Here is a 26,475-nt window from a genome sequence, read left to right as displayed (position 1 = left end):
TTATCCTGTATGCACCCAACAAACTGGGTGCTCTTGCTTCTAAGCAGACGATTGCTAGTTGGATGTGTAGTACAATTCAGCTTGCACATTCTGTGGCAGGCCTGCCACAGCCAAAATATGTAAATGCCCATTCCACAAGGAAGGTGGGCTCATCTTGGGCGGCTGCCCGAGGGGTCTCGGCTTTACAACTTTGCCGAGCTGCTACTTGGTCAGGGGCACACCCTGGCTGAGGAGGACCTGGAGTTCTCTCACTCGGTGCTGCAGAGTCATCCGCACTCTCCCGCCCGTTTGGGAGCTTTGGTATAATCCCCATGGTCCTGACGGAGTCCCCAGCATCCACTTAGGACGTCAGAGAAAATAAGAATTTACTTACCGATAATTCTATTTCTCGTAGTCCGTAGTGGATGCTGGGCGCCCATCCCAAGTGCGGATTGTCTGCAATACTTGTACATAGTTATTGTTACAAAAATCGGGTTATTATTGTTGTGAGCCATCTTTTCAGAGGCTCCGCTGTTATCATGCTGTTAACTGGGTTCAGATCACAGGTTGTACAGTGTGATTGGTGTGGCTGGTATGAGTCTTACCCGGGATTCAAAATCCTTCCTTATTGTGTACGCTCGTCCGGGCACAGTATCCTAACTGAGGCTTGGAGGAGGGTCATAGGGGGAGGAGCCAGTGCACACCACCTGATCCTAAAGCTTTTACTTTTGTGCCCTGTCTCCTGCGGAGCCGCTATTCCCCATGGTCCTGACGGAGTCCCCAGCATCCACTACGGACTACGAGAAATAGAATTATCGGTAAGTAAATTCTTATTATATTTACAAAGTGAACATTACATTTTTTTTTCAAAGTATTCCCCATAGGAGTCTTTGCGTAGTTGCATGTGTTCCCTGGAGTCTGTCAAAACCCTCCTGATGTCGCAGATCACTCTTGTACTCATGGAAGATCATTTCTCTCCAGTGGCCTCTGTTGAGCGCCATTACAAATGGGGGAAGGACGTGAACATGCTGACTGCTTCAGTGTGCAGCGCTGCTTGTATATGACCGTTCTGTGTCTTGGCATTTCACAAAAACTTTATTCAGAGATTACAGTTCACACCCAGACAGTCAGATTGTGTCTACTCTACCTATGCTCTGCACTACCGGAAACTTATTGCAAACCCCTCATGATGGTAGTTTTCATTGCTATATTTCGGAAACAAGGAATCTCATTAGAGTCATATTTGGATGTCATTCATTTAACAAGAAAATTGGAGCATGTTGCCAGGCACAGAACAGCTCGGGTAATGATGTTCCTACAGGGACATGGTTGGATCATCAACACAATGAAAACCTATCTGATTTCATCTCAACTGTTACAATTTATAGGGCTGGGGATAGACACGGCAAAAGGCAGTGTGTTTGTCAGGAAACAGGCTTGTTAAAATGCAGCATCTAATTAATTTCAATCATACCAAATGGTACCAGTAAGCAATTTCCTAGGCAAGCTGCCATCCCCTGTAGGAATTGTTCTTTGGGCACCTTTACCTACTTGATCAGCAGTATTGCAGTCCAACTTCTCTAGATCATGTAAAATGCTTACAAATACAGGTTGAGTATCCCATATCCAAATATCCGAAATACGGAATATTCCGAAATACGGACTTTTTTGAGTGAGAGCGAGATAGTGAAACTTTTGTTTTTTGATGGCTCAATGTACACAAACCTTGTTTAATACACAAAGTTATTAAAAATATTGTATTAAATGACCTTCAGGCTGTGTGTATAAGGTGTATAAGAAACATAAATGAATTGTGTGAATGTACACACACTTTGTTTAATGCACAAAGTTATAAAAAATATTGGCTAAAATGACATTCAGGCTGTGTATAAGGTGTATATGAAACATAAATACATTCTGTGCTTAGACTTGGGTCCCATCACCATGATATCTCATTATGGTATGTAATTATTCCAAAATACGGAAAAATCCCATATCCAAAATACCTCTGGTCCCAAGCATTTTGGATAAGGGATACTCAACCTGTATCAAATAGGAAATACTTTAAAAGTCTGTATTATCCAAGAGATCAATAATAATAATTGTATTTATATAGCGATTTCTAGATAAAGAATCACAGGTAAATAATTAAAAGCAACAAAACCCAGTGGATAGGGCTCTCAAGAGACTATAGCAGTGGTGGCCAACGCGTGGCTCTAGAGCCACATGCGGCTCTTTCTTTATTCAAATGTGGCTCCCAACACTCAAAGTCACGTGACCACAAGAGATCTGTAAACCGCTGCACTCCAGCCAGACATGCAGCAGCATTACGTAGACTGAGAACTGAGTGAGCCAAATACACATGGGGGAGCTGGCTGGAGTGACACAGGCGGGTGCTGGCTGGAGGGACACATTGGGGAACTGAAGTGCATTATGTGAATCTGGCTTTTCAATATATTTTATGCTGATCTGGCTTTTTCAATGAATTGATGTAGAAGTGGCATTTTTATTGTATTTTATGTTGGATCTGGCTTTTTCAATGTATTTTATACCAGGGGCGTGGCCTAGCAGGCACAAGGTCACACCCCATTTTTGCAAGTGCGCCTTCGGCTCGAAGTCGGCTCTTTGATGTACCTAACAAGATTTCTTGGCTCTTTGTCTCTGACTGGTTGGCCACCCCTGGACTATAGTGTTGCCTCAAAGGTTGTGGCTATCATCTGCTGACGGAAACAATACAAGTAGTATGGATACAGAGTGAGGACCAAGGGTGTGCAAATATTCTGTAAATAAGAGTATTAGGGTATATGTGTCGGCATTTTCAAGCTCTTTTAAGGCAGAAATACTGTAGCTCAGGATCTTACCTGACAACCATAGAGTAGTTGCTTTCATAAACTGCTATGGTGGTAAAACCATGACAGTGGAAGTATCAGTTAACTTATATAGGACGCCCACACTGCCACTCCACTGACCCCCAGTGCTGGTTGCCGTAGCACTGGCAAGCGGGTCAGTGTCTTCGGCCATGCCCTCATAAGCACACAGGAGAGCCGCAGCTGGACGCCATGGGGTAAAGGAAAGCACCGCACCCTGCTTGCAGGGAACCACAGGATAGTGGCTTGCTCTTCTGGTGCCAGAGACCACCAGAGGTGCTGACAGAGGGTGTCCAGGTTGCCTGCTCCCCACTAGACTACCAGGGCACATAGGTAAAGGGGCACTTCATTAGAGGCGGCCATTGCCACCTCATCCCTTTAATTCTGGACGCATATTAATTCCACAGGTTCTGTGGCTGGTTGACTTCAAGAGTCCATTTCACTTGGTTTTAATCAGCCATAGAACCTGGTAACCCTACTCATGGTCCATGTCACAAGAGGAGGTAGATTCTCCCTGTTAGCTCCTTCCCGCCTCCCTTGGTGTGTTCCTTCGGGGAGGCATCCCGCCATGGGTGACTCCTCCTGCTCTCCAATCCCTCACAGAGACACATTTTCCCCAATGCCTACTGCAGCTAGTGTTCAAAGCGTTGGGCTCCTATCTCCCTGTATACCTCCTCCTCAGCGGGCAGGTTATACAGTTTAGCTCCTCGCTGCCGACCGGGGTTTGGACTGTTGAGCAATTACTGCCTGTATTTTACTTTTACAGTTGCATTGAATGTCCTGTGTGCATAATGGTTTAAAGGTGTAAAGGCGTGCTTGTGTATTTATTACTGTGTCTTTCCTGTATAACTGTATATGAGTACTTCTGTATTTCTGCAGCGGGTTACACTGGGATTCCACAGGGAATACATCAGGGTGTAGAGTTGGATCTTGATCCGAGGCACCAACAGGCTAAAGCTTTGACTGTTCCCAGGATGCACTGCACCGCCTCCTCTATAACCCCGCCTCCAGGCACTGGAGCTCAGTTTGTAAGTTGGTGCCTGCAGAGCAGGTTACTAACAGGTGGGGCTCTGCTAGGCAGCCCTGAATAGGGTTTTATAAGAAGAATTAAAGGGCTGCAGCACTGTTTGTCATTCTGACATTCTGTGCTGCGGCTCCATCACCTCCCCAGCAGCGCTGCATACTCCCGCGTCCCGGTTCCCGGGTACTTCCAGCGGTGGCGCACCGGTCTTCAGGCACACAACCGCTGACACTCTCCAGGATCGTGTGGCTGCACATCAGGGAGGAGGTAAGAGGGTTCCCCAGATGGGACCCGCCGGTAAATTGCGGTCCCAGGAGACGGACCGCACCGCTGGCGTGGACACTGTACTGCAAAGGGACCCCACTATATCCACCAGGGCAGGGAGGACACGTCTGATTTACTAAAATCCATTTTACATAGGCTCCACAGTACCAGGTGGTGAGGACCAGCATAGGGGATAAGGCGCTGACCTGTAGCCCCTCCACCAGCTCCAGGTGCCATCTACTACTGGTGTTCCCGCCCTGGAGCTGCATTTCACTCTCCCTCACTTCCTGACAGATTTTGGCGCCATCTTCACTACTAGCTGAGCTGATCTCCGGGACTGCAGGGCACTGTCTCCTCTGCAATTGGTGCATTGTAGAAGGACACCAGGCTTGAACCCTACCGCTTATGTTGATACCCACCTGGATTGATGGTAACTTCCATATTTTCCGGTGGTGTGATATTAAACCTCTATTCCATCTAAGGGGTGTAAGTGGAAGTGGCCTTGCCTGTCTATAGTGGGTACCTTGTTGTTTTGTTCATTTTTACTTTTTCTCTAACGTCCTAGTGGATGCTGGGAACTCCGTAAGGACCATGGGGAATAGCGGGCTCCGCAGGAGACTGGGCACTCCAAAGGAAGATTTAGTACTATCTGGTGTGCACTGGCTCCTCCCTCTATGCCCCTCCTCCAGACCCCAGTTAGAATCTGTGCCCGGACAGAGCTGGGTGCTTTTAGTGAGCTCTCCTGAGCTTGCTAATAAGAAAGTATTTTAGTTAGGTTTTTTTATTTTCATAGAGATCTGCTGGCAACAGACTCTCTGCTACGAGGGACTGAGGGGAGAGAAGCAAACCTACTAACTGCGGCTAGGTTGCGCTTCTTAGGCTACTGGACACCATTAGCTCCAGAGGGATCGAACACAGGACCTGACCTTGTCGTCCGTTCCCGGAGCCGCGCCGCCGTCCCCCTCGCAGAGCCAGAAGACTGAAGCCGGCAGAAGCGGAGAAGACATCGAAATCGGCGGCAGAAGACTCCTGTCTTCACATGAGGTAGCGCACAGCACTGCAGCTGTGCGCCATTGCGCCCACACTAACCCACACACTCCGGTCACTGTAGGGTGCAGGGCGCAGGGGGGGGCGCCCTGGGCAGCAATTGATACCTCCTGGCGAAAACTGCATATAGACAGTGGGACACTGTTATATGTATGAGCCCCCGCCATTTATTTTACAGAAAATTGCGGGACAGAAGCCCGCCGCTGAGGGGGCGGGGCCTTCGTCCTCAGCACTCACCAGCGCCATTTTCCTGCCACAGCTCCGCTGAGAGGAAGCTCCCCAGGCTCTCCCCTGCAGAATCACGGTAGAAGGGTGAAAAAGAGAGGGGGGGCACATAAATTTAGGCGCATTAATCATAATACAGCAGCTACTGGGTAAACTCTAAAGTTACTGTGTAATCCCTGGGTTATATAGCGCTGGGGTGTGTGCTGGCATACTCTCTCTCTGTCTCTCTGTCTCTCCAAAAGGCCTTGTGGGGGTCCTGTCCTCATTTAGAGCTTCCCCTGTGTGTGTGTGGTGTGTCGGTACGCGTGTGTCGACATGTTTGACGAAGAGGGCTATGGGGAGGCAGAGCAAGTGCAGTTGACTGACGTGTCGCCGCCGACGGTGCCGACACCTGATTGGATGGATATGTGGAAGGTGTTAAATGATAAAGTAAACTCCTTACATAAAAGGTTGGATAAAGCTGATACCTCGGGCCAGTCAGGGTCTCAACCCATGCCTGATCCTACAGCGCAGAGGCCCTCAGGGTCTCAAAAGCGTCCACTATCCAAAATGGTTGACACAGATGTCGACACGGATTCTGACTCCAGTGTCGACGACGATGCAAAATTGCAACCGAAAATGACAAAAGCTATACGCTACATGATTATAGCGATGAAGGATGTTTTACACATATCAGAGGTAAACCCTGTCCCTGACAAGAGGGTTTATATGTATGGGGAGAAAAAGCAAGAGGTGACTTTTCCCCCTTCACATGAGTTAAATGAGTTATGTGAAAGAGCGTGGGATTCCCCAGATAAGAAAGTCCTGATTTCCAAACGGTTACTTATGGCGTACCCTTTCCCGCCAGAGGACAGGGTGCGCTGGGAATCCTCCCCTAGGGTAGATAAAGCTCTCACACGCTTATCTAAGAAGGTGGCCCTGCCGTCGCAGGATACGGCCACCCTAAAGGATCCTGCAGATAGCAGGAAAGTATACTGAAATCTGTTTATACACATTCAGGGACTCTACTGAGGCCGGCAATTGCGTCGGCGTGGATGTGTAGTGCTGTAGCAGCGTGGACAGATAATCTGTCTGAGGAAATGGATACCTTGGACAGGGATACCATTATGCTGACCCTGGGGCATATAAAAGACACTGTCCTATATATGAGGGATGCCCAGAGGGACATTTGCCTACTGGGCTCTAGAATTAATGCAATGTCAATTTCTGCCAGGAGGGTCCTGTGGACTCGGCAGTGGACAGGTGATGCCGACTCCAAAAAACACATGGAGGCGTTACCTTACAAGGGTGAGGAATTGTTTGGGGACGGTCTCTCGGACCTGGTTTCCACAGCTACTGCTGGGAAGTCAAACTTTTTGCCATATATTCCCTCACAACCTAAGAAAGCACCGTATTACCAAATGCAGTCCTTTCGCGCACAAAGAAGCAAGAAGGTCAGAGGTGCTTCCTTTCTTGCTAGAGGCAGGGGTAGAGGAAAAAAGCTGCACCTTACAGCTAGTTCGCAGGAACAGAAGTCCTCCCCGGCTTCCACTAAATCCACCGCATGACGCTGGGGCTCCACGGGTGGAGCCAGGAGCGGTGGGGGCGCGTCTCCGACATTTCGGCCACCAGTGGGTTCGCTCACAGGTGGATCCCTGGGCTATACAGATTGTGTCTCAGGGATACAAGCTGGAATTCGAGGTGATGCCCCCTCAACGTTACCTAAAATCGGCCCTGCCAGCTTCCCCCATAGAAAGGGAAGTAGTGGTAGCTGCAATTCACAAGCTATTTCTCCAGCAGGTGGTGGTAAAGGTTCCCCTTCTTCAACAGGGAAAGGGATACTATTCCACAATGTTTGTGGTACCAAAACCGGACGGTTTGGTCAGACCTATATTAAATTTAAAGTCCCTGAACATTTATCTAAAAAGATTCAAGTTCAAAATGGAATCGCTCAGAGCGGTCATTGCAAGCCTGGAAGAGGGGGATTTTATGGTGTCTCTGGACATCAAGGATGCTTACTTGCATGTTCACATTTATCCGCCTCATCAGGAGTACCTCAGATTTGTGGTACAGGACTGTCATTACCAATTCCAGACGTTGCCGTTTGGGCTCTCCACGGCACCGAGAATATTTACCAAGGTAATGGCAGAAATGATGGTGAGCCTGAGAAAGCAAGGAGTCACAGTTATCCCATACTTGGACGATCTCCTCATAAAGGCGAGGTCAAGGGAGCAGTTGCAGATCAGCGTAGCGCACTCTCAGGAAGTGTTGCAACAGCATGGCTGGATTCTGAATATCCCAAAGTCGCAGCTGATTCCTACGACGCGTCTGCCCTTTCTGGGCATGATTCTGGACACAGACCAGAAGAAGGTGTTTCTCCCGACGGAGAAGGCTCAAGAGCTTGTGACTCTAGTCAGAGACCTCTTAAAACCGAAACAGGTGTCGGTGCATCACTGCACGCGAGTCCTGGGAAAGATGGTGGCATCGTACGAAGCTATTCCCTTCGGCAGGTTCCATGCGAGGATCTTTCAATGGGATCTGTTGGACAAATGGTCCGGATCGCATCTTCAGATGCAGCGGCTGATCACCCTGTCCCCCAGGGCCAGGGTGTCTCTTCTGTGGTGGCTGCAGAGTGCTCACCTTCTCGAGGGCCGCAGGTTCGGCATACAGGACTGGGTCCTGGTGACCACGGATGCGGGCCTCCGAGGGTGGGGGGCAGTCACTCAGGGAAGACACTTCCAAGGGTTGTGGTCAAGTCAGGAGGCTTGTCTGCACATAAATATCCTGGAACTAAGGGCCATATTCAACGCCCTGAGTCAAGCGGAGCCCCTGCTTCGCGACCAACCGGTGCTGATTCAGTCAGACAACATCACCGCGGTGGCTCATGTAAACTGCCAGGGCGGCACAAGAAGCAGAGTCGCGATGGCGGAAGCCACCAGGATTCTTCGGTGGGCGGAGAATCACGTGCAAGCACTGTCAGCAGTGTTCATTCCGGGGGTGGACAACTGGGAAGCAGACTTCCTCCAGCAGGCACGACCTTCACCCGGGAGAGTGGGGACTTCATCACGAAGTCTTCATTCAGATTACAAATAGATGGGAACTGCCACAGGTAGACATGATGGCGTCCCGTCGCAACAAAAAGCTACAACGGTATTGCGCCAGGTCAAGAGACCCTCAGGCGATAGCTGTGGATGCCCTGGTAACACCGTGGGTGTTCCAGTCGGTCTATGTGTTTCCTCCTCTTCCTCTCATACCCAAGGTGCTGAGAATCGTAAGAAGAAGAGGAGTGAGAACATTGGCCAAGAAGGCCTTGGTACCCGGAACTGCAAGAAATGCTCACAGAGGACCCATGGCCTCTGCCTCTCAGACAGGACCTGTTGCAACAGGGGCCCTGCCTGTTCCAAGACTTACCGCGGCTGCGTTTGACGGCATGGCGGTTGAACGCCGGATCCTGGCGGAAAAAGGCATTCCGGAGGAAGTTATTCCTACGCTGATAAAGGCTAGGAAGGACGTGACAGCAAAGCATTATCACCGCATATGGCGAAAATATGTTGCTTGGTGTGAGGCCAGGAAGGCCCCTACAGAGGAATTCCAACTGGGCAGATTTCTGCACTTTCTACAGTCAGGAGTGACTATGGGCTTGAAGTTGGGATCCATAAAGGTCCAGATTTCGGCCCTATACATTTTCTTTCAAAAGGAACTGGCGTCTCTTCCTGAAGTTCAGACGATTGTTAAGGGAGTGCTGCATATTCAGCCCCCTTTTGTGCCACCAGTGGCACCTTGGGATCTCAACGTGGTGTTGGGTTTCCTAAAATCCCACTGGTTTGAACCTCTTAAGACCGTGGAGCTAAAGTATCTCACGTGAAAGGTGGTCATGCTATTGGCCTTAGCTTCGGCTAGGCGTGTGTCAGAATTGGCGGCTTTGTCATGTAAAAGCCCCTATCTGGTTTTTCATATGGACCGGGCAGAATTGCGGACTCGTCCCCAATTTCTACCAAAGGTGGTGTCATCTTTTCATTTGAACCAACCTATTGTGGTGCCTGCGGCTACTCGTGACTTGGAGGATTCCAGGTTACTAGGGGGGTCATTCCGAGTTGTTCGCTCGGTAATTTTTTTCGCATCGCAGCGATTTTCCGCTTAGTGCGCATGCGCAATGTTCGCACTGCGACTGCGCCAAGTAAATTTGCTATACAGTTATGTATTTTACTCACGGCTTTTTCTTCGTTCTGGCGATCGGAGTGTGATTGACAGGAAGTGGGTGTTTCTGGGCGGAAACAGGCAGTTTTATGGGCGTGTGGGAAAAAACGCTACCGTTTCTGGGAAAAACGCGGGAGTGGCTGGAGAAACGGAGGAGTGTCTGGGCGAACGCTGGGTGTGTTTATGACGTCAAACCAGGAACGACAAGCACTGAACTGATCGCAGATGCCGAGTAAGGTTGAAGTTACTCAGAAACTGCTAAGAGGTGTGTAATCGCAATTTTGAGAATCTTTCGTTCGCAATTTTACTATGCTAAGATTCACTCCCAGTAGGCGGCGGCTTAGCGTGTGTAAAGCTGCTAAAAGCAGCTTGCGAGCGAACAACTCGGAATGACCCCCTAGATGTAGTCAGGGCTTTGAAGATTTATGTAGCCAGAACGGCTGGAGTCAGGAAAACTGACTCGCTGTTTATCCTATATGCCCCCAACAGGTTGGGGACTCCTGCTTCAAAGCAAACCGTTGCCCGCTGGATCTGTAACACGATTCAACAGGCTCATTCTGCGGCTGGATTGCCGCATCCAAAATCAGTGAAAGCCCATTCCACAAGGAAGGTGGGCTCTTCTTGGGCGGCTGCCCGAGGGGTCTCGGCTTTACAGCTTTGCCGAGCTGCTACTTGGTCGGGTTCAAACACATTTGCAAAATTCTACAAGTTTGATACCCTGGCTGAGGAGGACCTTGAGTTTGCCCATTCGGTGCTGCAGAGTCATCCGCACTCTCCCGCCCGTTTGGGAGCTTTGGTATAATCCCCATGGTCCTTACGGAGTTCCCAGCATCCACTAGGACGTTAGAGAAAATAAGATTTTACTCACCGGTAAATCTATTTCTCATAGTCCGTAGTGGATGCTGGGCTCCCGTCCCTAGTGCGGACTTTCTGCAATACGTGTACATAGTTATTGCTTAATAATGGGTTATGTTATGTTGGCATCCATTGTTGATGCCCTGTTGTTGTTCATACTGTTGACTGGATAAGTGTATCACAAGTTATACAGTGTGATTGGTGTGGCTGGTATGAGTCTTACCCGGGATTCCAAAATCCTTTCCTTATAATGTCTGCTCTTCCGGGCACAGTTTCCTTAACTGGGGTCTGGAGGAGGGGCATAGAGGGAGGAGCCAGTGCACACCAGATAGTACTAAATCTTTATTTGGAGTGCCCAGTCTCCTGCGGAGCCCGCTATTCCCCATGGTCCTTACGGAGTTCCCAGCATCCACTACGGACTATGAGAAATAGATTTACCGGTGAGTAAAATCTTATTTTTATGCCACGTTTGTGGTTAAAATAAACATCAATTTTTAAAATATAAAGAGGACATGGAACTTATCCTTTGAGCACGGAGGAGACCCCTGTGAAAAAAGATACCTTTTGATGCATATAGGGCTTATCAGTAAGGTAAGCTGGGTTCCAATTGTTTGATGTTAGGCGTATCGCATTGCTGTGTATAGAAGAGGTGATGAAAGAAACCTTTATGTGAACGCATTGTTTGTTTTTAAGAAAAGTCAGTTTCAGCAAAACTACGCTCCAAAGTAATAGAAAGTAATAGAAATATTGAGGAGCTCAGCATATTGTGTCACACTGTTGTTTCTTCGAGGATCATCAGGACAGAAGGATTTTGGATCTTAATAGCAGCGCTTGGAGACCGTTCATCTTGTGTATTTGTAAGTTTGTGAGAGTGTCCAATTTCCGTATGGAAACTCTGCGCTCTATTGTACTGGCCATGGAACCCAAAGACTATATGGTATCCCTGGACATACAGGATGCTTACCTGCACATACCTATTGCCATATCGCATCAGCAATATCTGCGATTTGCTATTGGCAACCTACATTATCTATTCCAGGCCCTGCCATTTGGACTGGCTACGGCCCCTCAGATCTTCACCAAGGTCATGGCCGTGTTGACGGCCCTTAGCCGCCGTCAGGGAATCAGGATCCTGCCGTATCTAGACAACTTGCTGATCCTGGCGAAATCCCAAGATGTTCTCCTCAGTCAACTGGAACTGACGGTTCATCAACTGGAAAAAGTCCTCGCTGGTCCCTGCTCGAAGCATGGTGCACCTGGGGGCACTGCTGGACACACGCAGCCAGCGATTGTTTCTTTCTCCAGAGAAAGTCCTGGAACTTCAGGATAGGATCATATACTTCCTCTCTCGCCCTAGAGTGTCGGTGCACTCGGCGATGCAAATACTAGGCCTCATGGTGTTGGCGTTCGACATGGTGGAGTACGCTCAATTTCATTCACGCCCTCTGCAGAGGTTAATCCTTTCCAAGTGGGACGGCCTGCCTCATCGGACCAGGTCTCAAGTGATCTCCTGGACTCCGGAGGTTCGTCTATCACTGAGCTGGTGGCTAAAGGACCAACAGTTGAGCAGGGGCCGTCCCTTCTGGATCTCCAACTGGGTCCTCCTGACAACAGACTGCGAGGTTGGGGCGCGGTGTTGGAGCAACAACTCTCTCCAGGGTCGGTGGACCTCCGCCCGATTTTAAACATTCTGGAATTGCGGGCAGTGTTCAATGCGTTGACACTGGCACTGCCTCTGGTACAGAACAGGCCTGTTCAAGTACAATCGGACAACGCCTCCACGGTGGCATACATAAATCATCAAGGCGGCACTCTAAGCCGCATGGCAATGCTGGAGGTATCAAAAATACTCTATTGGGCGGAACGCCATCTGCTGGCAATATCGGTAGTGTTCATTCCCGGAGTCCTCAACTGGGAAGCGGATTTCCTCAGTCGTCAGGACGTTCACGCTGGAGAGTGGAGTCTTCATCCGGAAGTCTTTCAACTCCTAGTGGACACATGGGGCTTACCAGATGTAGACCTGATGGCGTCTCGACACAATCACAAGGTTCTGGTCTTTGGATCAAGGACAAGGTATCCTCATGCAGTGTTCGTGGACTTGCTGGCAATTCCATAGAACTTTCAGCTGCCATTTGTGTTCCCTCCAGTGTCACTCCTGCCCAGGATACTACGGAAGTTCAAGCTAGAAAGAGGAATGCTACTTCTAGTCGCTCCAGCGTGGCACAGACAGCATTGGTTCTCAGACCTGTAGGGACTATCAATAGAGCATCCTCTTTACTTCCTCAACGCCCAGACCTCCTCGTTCAGGGCCCTTGTGTCTATCCGGATCTGGCCAGACTGTGGCTGTGACGGCGTGGCTCTTGAAGTTTCACTCCTGAGGGCCAAAGGATTCTCGGAGGAGGTATATTCAAAGTATGTTGAAGGCCCGCAAACCGGCTTCTGCACGGATTTATTACAGGGTCTGGAATTCTTACTTCACATGGTGTGCTACTAAGAATTATGATGCCTATTCGTTCAGAACTTCCTAGCTTTTGGTTTTTCTGCAACAAGGCATAGATTTAGACCGCCTTCTGGCCTCCCTCAAGGTTCATATATCTGCCTTGTCGGTGTGGTTTCAGAGAAAAATAGCGTCTATTCCTGACGTTCATATTTTCACTCAGGTGTTTTACAGATTCAGCCTCCCTATGTCCCTCCTGTGGCCCCATTGGATCTGTCTGTTGTATTAAATGCCCTACAAGAGTCTCCATTTGAACCTATTGAGTCTGTCGACCTTAACTGCCTTACGCTTAGGGTCGTGTTTCTGCTGGCTATTGCCTCTGCTAGGAGGGTGTCGGACTTAGTCGCTTTGTCCTGTCGTCCACCCTTTCTGATTTTTCACCGTGACCGGGCAGTTCTTAGAACTCGCCCCGATTTAATAAGGTGGTGTCATCTTTCCATCTTAACCCAAGAGATTGTGGCTCTGGCTTTTATCTCTTCTGGTGTGTCCTCCAAAGAGCGGTCTTTGGATGTGGTAAGGGCTCTCCGTATTTATGTGAAGAGGACTGCCACTATCAGGAGATCAGATTCCCTTTTTATACTTTTTGGTTTTCACAAACGTGGCTGGCCTGCGAATAAGCAAACCTTGGCCAGATGGATTAGAATGGTGATTGCACAAGCTTATGATCAGGCTGGACTCCCAGCTCCTGCTGCTATCAAAGCCCATTCTACTCTGTCTGTTGTACCTTCTTGGGTGGCCCGCCGAGGCGCATCCGCTGGATAATTATGCAAGGCGGCTACGTGGTCCTCAGTGAACACGTTCATTAGGTTTTATGCCTTTGATACTTCCACCACCCAGGATGCTTCCTTTGGACGCTGAGTTCTTGTGCCCGCTACGGTGCGTCCCCTCTTATGAGGGACTGCTTTAGGACATTCCCGATGTATTCCCTGTGGAATCCCAGTGTACCCCGCTGCAGAAAAGGAGATTTATGGTAGACTTACCATGGTTAAATTTCTTTCTGCGAGGTACATTGGATTCCACAGGGCGCCCACCCTAACGCACTTAGCTTCTTTGGGTTTGTATGGCATTAGCCGCTGGTCCCTTCTCCTGCTGTGAGAATGTGGTCCTATGTGACTAACGTCTGCCGTCTCTTTTACCTGCTACTGCATTGGACTTGTTAACGAAACTGCGCTCCAGTGCTTGGAGGTGTGGTTATAGAGGAGGCGGTGCAGTGCATCCTGGGAACAGTGAAAGCTTTAGCCTGTTGGTTCCTCGGATCAAGATCCAGCGCTACACCTCGATTTATTCCCTGTGGAATCCAGTGTACCTTGCAGAAAGAGATTTAACCATGGTAAGTCTACCATAAATCTCCTTTTCTTACTTTCTCCTTAGGAGTACTTTGTGTTTTAGTTTTAATGAGAGCAGCCAGTTCATACTGTATATGTAAGGTCAAGTGAAGGAACCTTTATTGAAAAACACCATTATAGTGATGTTTCTGTAGCACACACACTGTAATGTGACCTACTGTAATGTGACTCTAGGGCAAATTTAATAAATGTTCTAAAAATGAAAGTGGTGATGTTCCCCATAGCAACCAATCAGAATTGGTCTATACTTTACTAGGATGCAATAGAGAATTGATAGACAGAATCTGATTGGTTGCTTTGGGCAAAATCACCACTTTTCATTTTTAGAACCTTTAGTAAATTTACTCCTTTTATTTTTGGATCATATAATATAAAAATACAAAAACATTTTCATATTTGAGATAATTGTATACTTTAGAAGCCCGCAATAAATTACCTAATACCTGGTGTTTAAACAGTTAACCAGCATTAACACTTTACCAAGGTGAAACACCCATCTTCTCTTTAACACCATTTTAATAATATCAGTTAAGCTATATGATTAATATTATCATTTTATTTCAAAGCACCAGCATGCTGCACTTGATCATTCAATGATTAGTTTTAGTATTAATAATACAATGTTTCTGTTAAGAACTTTTTTTTTTTTTTTTTTTTTTTTTTTTAATAGTTACATCACCTTACTCGTTCAGCATTGGAGATACATCAAACCTGGAGTCATACCAACATGGGGGAATAGCTCTACAGATTAAAATGCCGAAGTCATTCAGTTTTGTGAGTAGTGCCTGATCCTCAGAACACTTTTTCATTTGTTAAAAGGAGGGGATTATACTTCCCTATATTACCATCATCATGCTACTTTGAACTGCATCTCCCAGAGTTCCCCCTTAAACCAGCTAATATGGTACTTACTGGTGTTTGGAAGAAAATTGGTCATTCTTTTTTCTCTCTGATATATTGTATTCTAAAACGCACAGTAGGGATACTGAATTTATGTTTAGTATCTTAAAACCTCACAATTGTCAAAATTCCTTAATTTGTTTTCTTTTCCAGGAAAGACTGGAAAAGCAGCTGATTGATCCAAAGTTTCTAATGGCAGATTACAGCAAGCCAACGGTAATAAAATAAAGAAACCATATAAATCCACATTTAAAAAAAAAAAAAAAAATCATAATTTTTTTTTCTTTTTATAACATCAATTGGGGGACAGTATGTGGTGGGGATAGCAAACCTATTTTTCAGCCAAAGGTTTAATATTCTTTCCATATAAATCAGGAATTTGTATTCATGGCCTTTGACCGGGAAAAGTAAACGCTCTCTTCGTTCTCTGTATTGTAAGAGTGGTGGGAGTCTACGAACATAGAACCCAGGTCTGGATCAGGATGGATGGTTTTGTTTGTTTTTGTTTTTTTGCAGTGCCCTTTAGAGAGGCTGGCCATCTTAAAAACAGACCATTTCCAGGTGGATTACATTATTTCAGACCAAAAACCAGACGAGTTCCTATAACGTATATCAATGTGATCCAATAATAACTCATTACTCATAACTGTATTATAATGCTTATTAATATTAATAGACATGTGGAGTGGCAAAAAAATCATCCCACTGTGTACACAATTGACATTGCGTCCATCTCTGAATTGGGCCCACCGTCCTTATGTGCAGTTGCAGCAGTAGGGAGAAGTAAAGTAGAAGTATAATTTGGGCGGTCAGACGGAAGATAGAGAATTGAGTTGCATTTCGGATCTCTATATATAACGGACTTCCTAGCAAAAGCTCCTAATGTTTCTTTGCCTAGTCAGCAGCAGTTTCATCAGAGAGAGTGCTTTTATTTTTGATGTCCAGTGTCTAAAGATCTGAACAGAAATGGGAAACCTCAGAATATGACCCATTAGGGACTCGAGAACTAAAGAACATTGTTCTAAATAAGAATAGCTGTAATTATTCTTCATAGCTAATTACTTTAAAATAAAGGAAGTTCTCTAGCCAGTGCAAGTAGTGAAGTGATGAGCAGAAAGGGCTTATTTCAGTATGCTGTAGAATGGCATTGTAGCCATATTCATAATTGTGTCATTTGTACAGTAGCTCAAGGGCACTTATATATGCAAGCTGTATAATACTGTAAGTGCTTTATCATTGTGCTACATTTTATTTCTTGCTGATTTATAATGAATTAGAGCTAAATGCCTTGTATGATAAATGATTATTTTTCTCTGGACTCCAGGCACCTCTGAGCATCCACACGGCACTATTAGCATTGGATCATTTCCAGGAGAAGCACAATCATCTGCCAAACATAGGGTATGGTTATTGGTCCCTGGCCAGATATAGAGTGACGTGTGCCCCCTTTGTATACAAAGCATTTGTTACATTGTTCAGAGTGCAGCTAGAAATGGGCTGAAGTGCAAACTGGGTCTCTTTAAAGGTCATTTCAAGTACTTTCGTTGAGTGAAAATGACTGTGCTCAATATAGCACAGCAACAAAGACCTGTCCACTATTTTAATAATCTCACTTCACAAGCATAGCATCACAGTCTTCATCCGTACACCTATGTATTTGGGCAGGCATTTAGCCCACTTGTGCTTGCCCTTATGAGTTTTTTAAATACGCTCCACCATTGTTAGGCATAACTGCACTTGGATACTATCATTTATATAGCAGCACTATACAGACAATATTTTTATTTCTCTTACGCCCTAGAGGATACTGGGGTCCATTTAGTACCATGGGGTATAGACTGGTCCACTAGTAGCCATGGGCACTTTAAGAATTTGATAGTGTGGGCTGGCTCTTCCCTCCACGCCCCTCCCAACAGACCCAGTTTAGAAAATGTTCCCGGAGGAGCCAGTCATGCTAAAGGAAGCTCCTGAAGAGTTTTCTGCATTTATTTTCTATGTTTGTTATTTTCAGGCAGGGCTGGTTGGCACCAGCCTGCCTGCTTCGTAAGGACTTTGGCGGGGGGGGGGGAGGGGGGAGACGGGAGACGGCCCAACCTCTTGAAGGGTTAATGGTCCCGTTCCCTGCTGACAGGACACTAGCTCCTGAGGGAACTATTCGCAAGCCCCACCACGGTACATTCCGGCAGCACGCCGCCACCCCTAACAGAGCCAGAAGAATGAATAGTGGTGAGTACTGAGCCGGCGTCACGGACATTATGGCGGCATGAGGATACGGAGACGCACGGCTTCTACACAGGGCGGAATGCATCTCCGGACACAGTAAACCACTGCGTCCCCGTACACTGTACACAGTACCCATACTGCCACAACAGCCTTAAAACGTTTTCTCTATCGTCCTAAGTGGATGCTGGGGTTCCTGAAAGGACCATGGGGAATAGCGGCTCCGCAGGAGACAGGGCACAAAAGTAAAGCTTTTACAGGTCAGGTGGTGTGTACTGGCTCCTCCCCCTATGACCCTCCTCCAGACTCCAGTTAGATTTTTGTGCCCGGCCGAGAAGGGTGCAATTCTAGGTGGCTCTCATAAAGAGCTGCTTAGAGAGTTTAGCTTAAGTTTTTTATTTTACAGTGATTCCTGCTGGCAACAGGATCACTGCAACGAGGGACAGAGGGGAGAAGAAGTGAACTCACCTGCGTGCAGGATGGATTGGCTTCTTGGCTACTGGACATGAAGCTCCAGAGGGACGATCACAGGTACAGCCTGGATGGTCACCGGAGCCACGCCGCCGGCCCCCTCACAGATGCTGAAGCAAGAAGAGGTCCAGAATCGGCGGCTGAAGACTCCTGCAGTCTTCTTAAGGTAGCGCACAGCACTGCAGCTGTGCGCCATTTTCCTCTCAGCACACTTCACACGGCAGTCACTGAGGGTGCAGGGCGCTGGGGGGGGGGCGCCCTGGGAGGCAAATGAAGACCTTTAAAAAGGCTAAAAATACCTCACATATAGCCCCAGAGGCTATATGGAGATATTTACCCCTGCCTAAATGTACTAAATAGCGGGAGACGAGCCCGCCGAAAAAGGGGCGGGGCCTATCTCCTCAGCACACGGCGCCATTTTCTGTCACAGCTCCGCTGGTCAGGAAGGCTCCCAGGTCTCTCCCCTGCACTGCACTACAGAAACAGGGTATAACAGAGAGGGGGGGCAAAATAAATGGCAATATATTAATATAAAAGCAGCTATAAGGGAGCACTTAATCATAAGGCTATCCCTGTCATATATAGCGTTTTTTGGTGTGTGCTGGCAGACTCTCCCTCTGTCTCCCCAAAGGGCTAGTGGGTCCTGTCTTCGTATAGAGCATTCCCTGTGTGTCTGCTGTGTGTCGGTACGTGTGTGTCGACATGTATGAGGACGTTATTGGTGTGGAGGCGGAGCAATTGCCAAATATGAGGATGTCACCTCCTAGGGGGTCGACACCAGAATGGATGCCTTTATTTGTGGAATTACGGGATAGCGTCAACTCGCTTAAGCAGTCGTTTGCCGACATGAGGCGGCCGGACACTCAATTAGTGCCTGTCCAGGCGCCTCAAACACCGTCAGGGGCTGTAAAACGCCCCTTGCCTCAGTCGGTCGACACAGACCCAGACACAGGCACTGATTCCGGTGGTGAAGGTGACGAATCAACCGTATTTTCCAGTAGGGCCACACGTTATATGATTTTGGCAATAAAGGAGATGTTACATTTAGCTGATACTACAGGTACCACTAAACAGGGTATTATGTGGGGTGTGAAAAAACTACCAGTAGTTTTTACCGAATCAGAAGAATTAAATGACGTGTGTGATGAAGCGTGGGGTGCCCCGATAAAAAACTGCTAATTTCAAAGAAGTTATTGGCTTTATACCCTTTCCCGCCAGAGGTTAGGGAGCGCTGGGAAACACCTCCTAGGGTGGACAAAGCGCTAACACGCTTATCAAAACAAGTGGCGTTACCCTCTCCTGAGACGGCCGCACTTAAAGATCCATCAGATAGGAGGATGGAAAATATCCAAAAAGGTATATACACACATGCAGGTGTTATACTACGACCAGCTATTGCGACTGCCTGGATGTGCAGTGCTGGGGTAGTTTGGTCAGAGTCCCTGATCGAAAATATTGATACCCTGGACAGGGACAATATTTTACTGTCGTTAGAACAAATAAAGGATGCATTTCTTTATATGCGTGATGCACAGAGAGATATCTGCACACTGGCATCACGGGTAAGTGCTATGTCCATTTCGGCCAGAAGAGCTTTATGGACACGACAGTGGACAGGCGATGCGTAGAGGAGTTATTTGGGGTCGGTCTATCGGATTTGGTGGCCACGGCTACGGCCGGGAAATCCACCTTTCTACCTCAAGTCACTCCCCAACAGAAAAAGGCACCGACCTTTCAACCGCAGCCCTTTCGTTCCTTTAAAAATAAGAGAGCAAAGGGCTATTCATATCTGCCACGAGGCAGAGGACGAGGGAAGAGACAGCAACAGGCAGCTCCTTCCCAGGAACAGAAGCCCTCCCCGGCTTCTACAAAAGCCTCAGCATGACGCTGGGGCTTCGCAAGCGGACTCGGGGGCGGTAGGCGGTCGTCTCAAGAATTACAGCGCGCAGTGGGCTCACTCGCAGGTAAATCCCTGGATCCTGCAGATAATATCTCAGGGGTACAGGTTGAAATTAGAGACAGAGCCACCTCGCCGTTTCCTGAAGTCTGCTTTACCAACGTCCCCCTCAGAAAGGGAGACGGTTTTGGAAGCCATTCACAAGCTGTATTCTCAGCAGGTGATAGTCAAGGTACCTCTTCTACAACAAGGGAAGGGGTATTATTCCACTCTTTGTGTGGTACCGAAGCCGGATGGCTCGGTAAGGCCTATTCTAAATCTGAAGTCCTTGAACCTATACATAAAGAAGTTCAAGTTCAAGATGGAGTCACTCAGAGCAGTGATAGCGAACCTGGAAGAAGGGGACTTTATGGTATCCTTGGACATCAAGGATGCGTATCTCCACGTTCCAATTACCCCTCACACCAGGGGTACCTCAGGTTCGTTGTACAAAACTGTCACTATCCGTTTCAGACGCTGCCGTTTGGTTTGTCCACGGCACCTCGGGTCTTTACAAAGGTAATGGCCGAGATAATATTTCTTCTTCGAAGAAAAGGCGTATTAATTATCCCATACTTGGACGATCTCCTAATAAGGGCAAGGTCCAGAGAACAGCTAGAGATGGGTTTAGCACTATCTCAAGAGGTGCTAAAGCAGCACGGATGGATTCTGAATATTCCAAAATCCCAATTAATGCCAACAACTCGTCTGCTGTTCCTGGGGATGATTCTGGACACAGTTCAGAAAAAGGTTTTTCTTCCCGAAGAAAAAGCCAAGGAGTTATCTGACCGGGTCAGGAACCTCCTAAAACCAGGAAAGGTGTCTGTACATCAATGCACAAGAGTCCTGGGAAAAAATGGTAGCTTCTTACGAAGCAATCCCTTTCGGCAGATTCCATGCAAAGGGATCTGTTGGACAAATGGTCAGGGTCGCATCTTCAGATGCACCTGCGGATAACCCTGTCGCCGAGGACAAGGGTATCCCTTCTGTGGTGGTTGCAGGAGGCTCATCTATTGGAGGGCCGCAGATTCGGCATGCAGGATCGGATCCTGGTGACCACGGATGCCAGCCTGAGAGGCTGGGGAACAGTCACACAGGGAAGAAATTTCCAGGGAGTGTGGTCGAGCTTGAAAAAGTCTCTTCACATAAGCATTCTGGAACTAAGAGCAATCTACAATGCTCTAAGCCAGGCGGAACCTCTGCTTCAAGGAAGACCGGTGTTGATCCAGTCGGACAACATCACGGCAGTCGCCCATGTAAACAGACAGGGCGGCACAAGAAGCAGGAGGGCAATGGCAGAAGCTGCCAGGATCCTTCGCTGGGCGGAGAATCACGTGATAGCACTGTCAGCAGTATTCATCCCGGGCGTGGACAACTGGGAAGCAGACTTCCTCAGCAGACACGACCTTCACCCGGGAGAGTGGGGACTTCATCCAGAAGTTTCCCACATGCTATTAAACCGTTGGGTAAAACCAATGGTGGACATGATGGCGTCTCGCCTCAACAAAACACTGGACAGGTATTGCGCCAGGTCAAGAGATCCGCAGGCAATAGCTGTGGACGCGCTGGTAACACCTTGGGTGTACCAGTCGATATATGTGTTTCCTCCTCTGCCTCTCATACCAAAGGTATTGAGGATTATACGGCAAAGAGGAGTAAGACTAGTGGCTCCGGATTGGCCAAGAAGGACTTGGTACCCGGAACTTCAAGAGATGGTCACGGACGATCCGTGGCCTCTACTTCTGAGAAGGGACCTGCTTCAGCAGGGTCCTTGTCTTTTTCAAGACTTACCGCGGCTGCGTTTGACGGCATGGCGTTTGAATGCCAGATCCTAAAAGGAAAAGGCATTCCAGAAGAAGTCATTCCTACCTTGATAAAGGCAAGGAAGGAAGTCACCGCGAAGCATTATCGCCGTATTTGGCGAAAATATGTTGCGTGGTGCGAGCAGCGGAGTGCTCCGATGGAGGAATTTCAACTGGGTCGTTTTCCTACATTTCCTGCAATCAGGATTGTCTATGGGTCTCAAATTGGGATCTATTAAGGTTCAAATTTCGGCCCTATCAATATTCTTCCAAAAAGAATTGGCCTCAGTCCCTGAGGTCCAGATTTTTATCAAAGGAGTACTGCATATACAGCCTCCTGTGGTGCCTAAGGTGGCACCGTGGGATCTAAATGTAGTTTTAGATTTCCTCAAATCCAATTGGTTTGAACCACTAAAGAATGTGGATTTGAAATATCTCACATGGAAAGTGACTATGTTACTGGCCCTGGCTTCGGCCGGGAGAGTATCTGAACTGGCGGCTTTGTTTTATAAAAGCCCTTATTTAATTTTCCATTCGACATAGGGCAGAGCTGCGGACGCGTCCGCATTTTCTCCCTAAGGTGGTATCAGCGTTTCACCTGAACCAGCCTATTGTAGTGCCTGCGGCTACAGACGACTTGAAGGACTCCAAGTTGTTGGACGTTGTCAGAGCCTTAAAAATATACATTTAAAGGACGGCTGGAGTCAGAAAATCTGACTCGCTGTTTATACTGTATGCACCCAACAAGTTGGGTGCACCTGCTTCTAAGCAGTCGATTGCTCGTTGGATTTGTAACAAAATTCAACTTGTACATTCTGTGGCAGGCCTGCCACAGCCTAAATCTGTTAAGGCCCATTCCGCAAGGAAGGTGGGCTCATCTTGGGCGGCTGCCCGAGGGGTCTCGGCATTACAACTCTGCCGAGCAGCTACGTGGTCAGGGGAGAACACGTTTGTAAATTTTTACAAATTTGATACCCTGGCAAAGGAGGACCTGGAGTTCTCTCATTCGGTGCTGCAGAGTCATCCGCACTCTCCCGCCCGTTTGGGAGCTTTGGTATAATCCCCATGGTCCTTTCAGGAACCCCAGCATCCACTTAGGACGATAGAGAAAATAAGAATTTACTTACCGATAATTCTATTTCTCGGAGTCCGTAGTGGATGCTGGGCGCCCATCCCAAGTGCGGATTATCTGCAATACTTGTACATAGTTATTGTTAACTAATTCGGGTTATTGTTTAGGAAGCCATCTTTCAGAGGCTCCGCTGTTATCATACTGTTAACTGGGTTTAGATCACAAGTTGTACGGTGTGATTGGTGTGGCTGGTATGAGTCTTACCCGGGATTCAAAATCCTCCCTTATTGTGTACGCTCGTCCGGGCACAGTACCTAACTGGAGTCTGGAGGAGGGTCATAGGGGGAGGAGCCAGTACACACCACCTGACCTGTAAAAGCTTTACTTTTGTGCCCTGTCTCCTGCGGAGCCGCTATTCCCCATGGTCCTTTCAGGAACCCCAGCATCCACTACGGACTCCGAGAAATAGAATTATCGGTAAGTAAATTCTTATTTTTTCTCCATTTTAAGCACCAGATTTCTAAGCCAGTATAAAATAAGCGCGGAGACCGTGCGCCATTGAAGGGGCGGGGCTTTACTATGAGAGGATCCAGCAGCTCAACAGTGCCATTTTCCCTCTGCAGTGGACACAGACGCTGACAGTACAGGGATGCACAGCTCCTCCAGTGTGACTCCAGATTACCTCAGCGGTACCAGGGAGTGAAAGCAGGGGGCAGCGACTATTCGTGTACTAAGGCCCTTATTCCGAGTTGATCGCAGCAGGAATTTTGTTAGCAGTTGGGCAAAACCATGTGCACTGCAGTAGAGGGGGGGGGGGGCAGATATAACATGTGCAGGGAGAGTTAGATTTGGGTGGGTTATTTTGTTTCTGTGCAGGGTAAATACTGGCTGCTTTATTTTTACACTGCAATTTAGATTGCAGATTGAACACACCACACCCAAATCTAACTCTCTCTGCACATGTTAAATCTGCCTCCCCTGCAGTGCACATGGGGGGGTCATTCCGAGTTGTTCGCTCGCTAGCAGATTTTAGCAGCATTGCACACGCTAGGCCGCCGCCCTCTGGGAGTGTATCTTAGCTTAGCACAGCGGTGGCCAACCTGTGGCTCTTGAGCCACATGTGGCTCTTTCTTTCTTCAAATGTGGCTCCTAACGCACAGTCACATGACCACAACAGATCCGGTAACCCCTGCTCTCCAGAAAAACACGCAGCAGCACTACGGGGACTTAGAACTGAGGGAGCCAAATACTAGAGATGAGACACCCACCAGCAAACAGAGGACACATAACGGGCTGCTGCAATGGCATGAATTGGGGGAAGCTGAAGTGACACTTGAGGGTGCTGGCTGAAGTGACAAGAGAATGCTGGCTGAAATGACAGGAGGGTGCTGGCTGAAGTGACAGGAGGGTGCTGGCTGAAGTGACAGGAGGGTGCTGGTTGGAGTGACAGGAGGGTGCTAGCTGAAGTGACAGGAGGGTGCTGGTTGGAGTGACACATGGGGGAGCTGAAGTGCATTATGTGAATCTGGATTTTTCAATATATTTTATGTGGATCTGGCTTTTACAATTATTTTATGTGGAAGTGTTTTTTTCAATGTATTTTATGTTGGTTCTGGCTTTTTCAATGTATTTTATACCAGGGGCGTGGCCTAGAAGGCACAAGGTCACACCCCATTTTTGCATGTGCGCCTTCGGCTCGATGTCTGCTCTTTGACGTACCTAACAAATTTTTTTTGCCTCTTTGTCTCTGACTGGTTGGCCACCCCTGGCTTAGCAGAATTACGAATGAAAGATTAGCAGAATTGCAAATAAATAATTCTTAGCAGTTTCTGAGTAGCTCGAGACTTACTCCTACACTGCGATCAGCTCAGCCCGTTTCGTTCCTGGTTTGACGTCACAAACGCCCTGCGTTCGGCCAGATACTCCCCCGTTTCTCCAGACACTCCCGCGTTTTACCCTGGCACGCCTGCATTTTTCCGCACACTCCCAGAAAACGGTCAGTTTCCGCCCAGAAACACCCACTTCCTGTCAATCACACTCCGATCACTTCAACGATGAAAATTCTTCGTTCGGACGTGAGTAAATCTACTAAGTTTTGTGCTAAAATAATTAGCGCATGTGCACTGCGAACCATGCGCATGCTCATTTTTGCCTTAATCGCTCCGTTGCGAAAATCGGCAACGAGCGAACAACTCTGAATGACCCCCATGGTTTTGTCCAACTGCTAACAAAATTCCTTCTGCGATCAACTCTGAATTACCCCCCAAGTCCCCTATCAGAGTACTTAGTCTGCGACCTGGCTAAGCTTGGCATTAGCGATAAGTGCGCGGTGGGGGCTCGCTCCAATAAACTCTGTGTCTCCCTGAAGGCTCTTTGTGGGTTAATTGTGCTTAACCTTTCCTGTGTGTGTGTGTGTGTGTGTGCTGTCACATTTACATTATGTCAGGCAAAGTGTGTCTCTTGTACCGCAGAGTGTTCCTCTTTACCAGGGGGCTCACTACAGGGTTCATAGACTAGCGGTGCTGAACCAGAAAAATAGGTTAATTCTCTTGAGGGAATGATCTCAACTCTTTCTATAAAATTGTCCCGCAATGAGAAAGAGACACAATACTTAAAACAGACTTTGGACAGAGACTCAGTCCCCAAAACAGCGTCTCACTCCCCTCCCATTTGTCCGCAAAAGCGATCTCTGTCCCATATCCTGCAGTCTGACTCTGACGCTGACAGGTCACACATGGAGGAGGGGGAGGGTGGACTCAGAGGGGTAGGGGGGATGCAGCTCTGTCACAGGGAATAGAGGCTCTTATAGAGGCTATCAGAGATGTTCTGCACATTCCTGTTAAGGTGTCAGAGGAGTGTGAGGAATCTTATTTTAATGTAAAAAAAGAAGTCCTCAGTTACTTTTCCTGTGTCAAAGGAATTGAATACCCTGTTTAAAGAACCATGGGTCAATCCAGATAAGTTTCAGATCCCTAAAAGGTTCCTCTCATAGTTTCCTTATCCTCTGGAGGATAGGAGTAAATGGGAAAATCCACCGATAGTGGACGCATCAGTTTCTAGGCTATCACGTAAAATTGTATTGCCTGTTCCTGGTGCAGCCTCCCTGAAAGACACGGCTGAGCGTAAAATTGAGACTACACTCAAATCATTGTAACAACAGGTGGTCTCTGGCGCTAAGGTGAGTAGTGTAAATAACAGTTCTGTATATCAGCAGCCACCCTGAGCTGGAGATGCCAATTCCAGACAAAGAAAAACAGCGCAAATAAATATTCCAAGTGGCGCTTAATAATACATAAAGGATATATATATTTAAAAAATTATCTATATAATATTTTTTTGTATAAAATATACAATGGTATAACAAAACTCCCAGGAGTCAATAATCATGTAACATACACTTCAATAAAAATATATAGAATTTTATATGATAGAACTAGGTAACCTTAATGTCCATACCACATCAATGAGCCCGACTGAGACTCAGTGGGGGGAATTCAAATGTTTGAAAAGTCAGTTGGGTGTATGTTTTTTCCTTTCTATTAGATAGTTAAAAAACAGGTATCCAACTGACTTTTCAAACAATTAAATATCCCCCATCATATCATTTGATAATTGTGCTTTTGGTGAGTAAATAAAGTCATGCACTGAGCACCACAACTGATGTTTGATGGTGCAGTCGTTCATCACAAATGTGTAATAGAGCACAGAAGTTAAGATGAAAATGAGGAGTTCTAAAATATTAAATTCACTCACATAAGTATGTAGGATCCTTAGTTCCCAAATGATGGTGCAGCACA

General features: G+C 47.5%; 1 protein-coding gene across 1 annotated transcript in view; it reads left to right on the top strand.

Annotated features, from left to right (window-relative positions):
* The window catches only part of UBA6 (ubiquitin like modifier activating enzyme 6), a 170,044-nt gene that overhangs the window by 35,547 nt on the left and 108,022 nt on the right, over positions 1 to 26,475 (top strand). Inside the window, exons 9-11 of the mRNA XM_063919926.1 lie at positions 14,948 to 15,051; positions 15,331 to 15,393; positions 16,502 to 16,578. Coding sequence (XP_063775996.1) covers positions 14,948 to 15,051; positions 15,331 to 15,393; positions 16,502 to 16,578 — 244 coding nt within the window. The remainder of the gene's footprint in view (positions 1 to 14,947; positions 15,052 to 15,330; positions 15,394 to 16,501; positions 16,579 to 26,475) is intronic.

Source organism: Pseudophryne corroboree, chromosome 1, assembly GCF_028390025.1.
Source record: "Pseudophryne corroboree isolate aPseCor3 chromosome 1, aPseCor3.hap2, whole genome shotgun sequence".
Taxonomy (NCBI): Eukaryota; Metazoa; Chordata; class Amphibia; order Anura; family Myobatrachidae; genus Pseudophryne; species Pseudophryne corroboree.
This window is presented reverse-complemented; position numbering and strand designations above follow the sequence as displayed.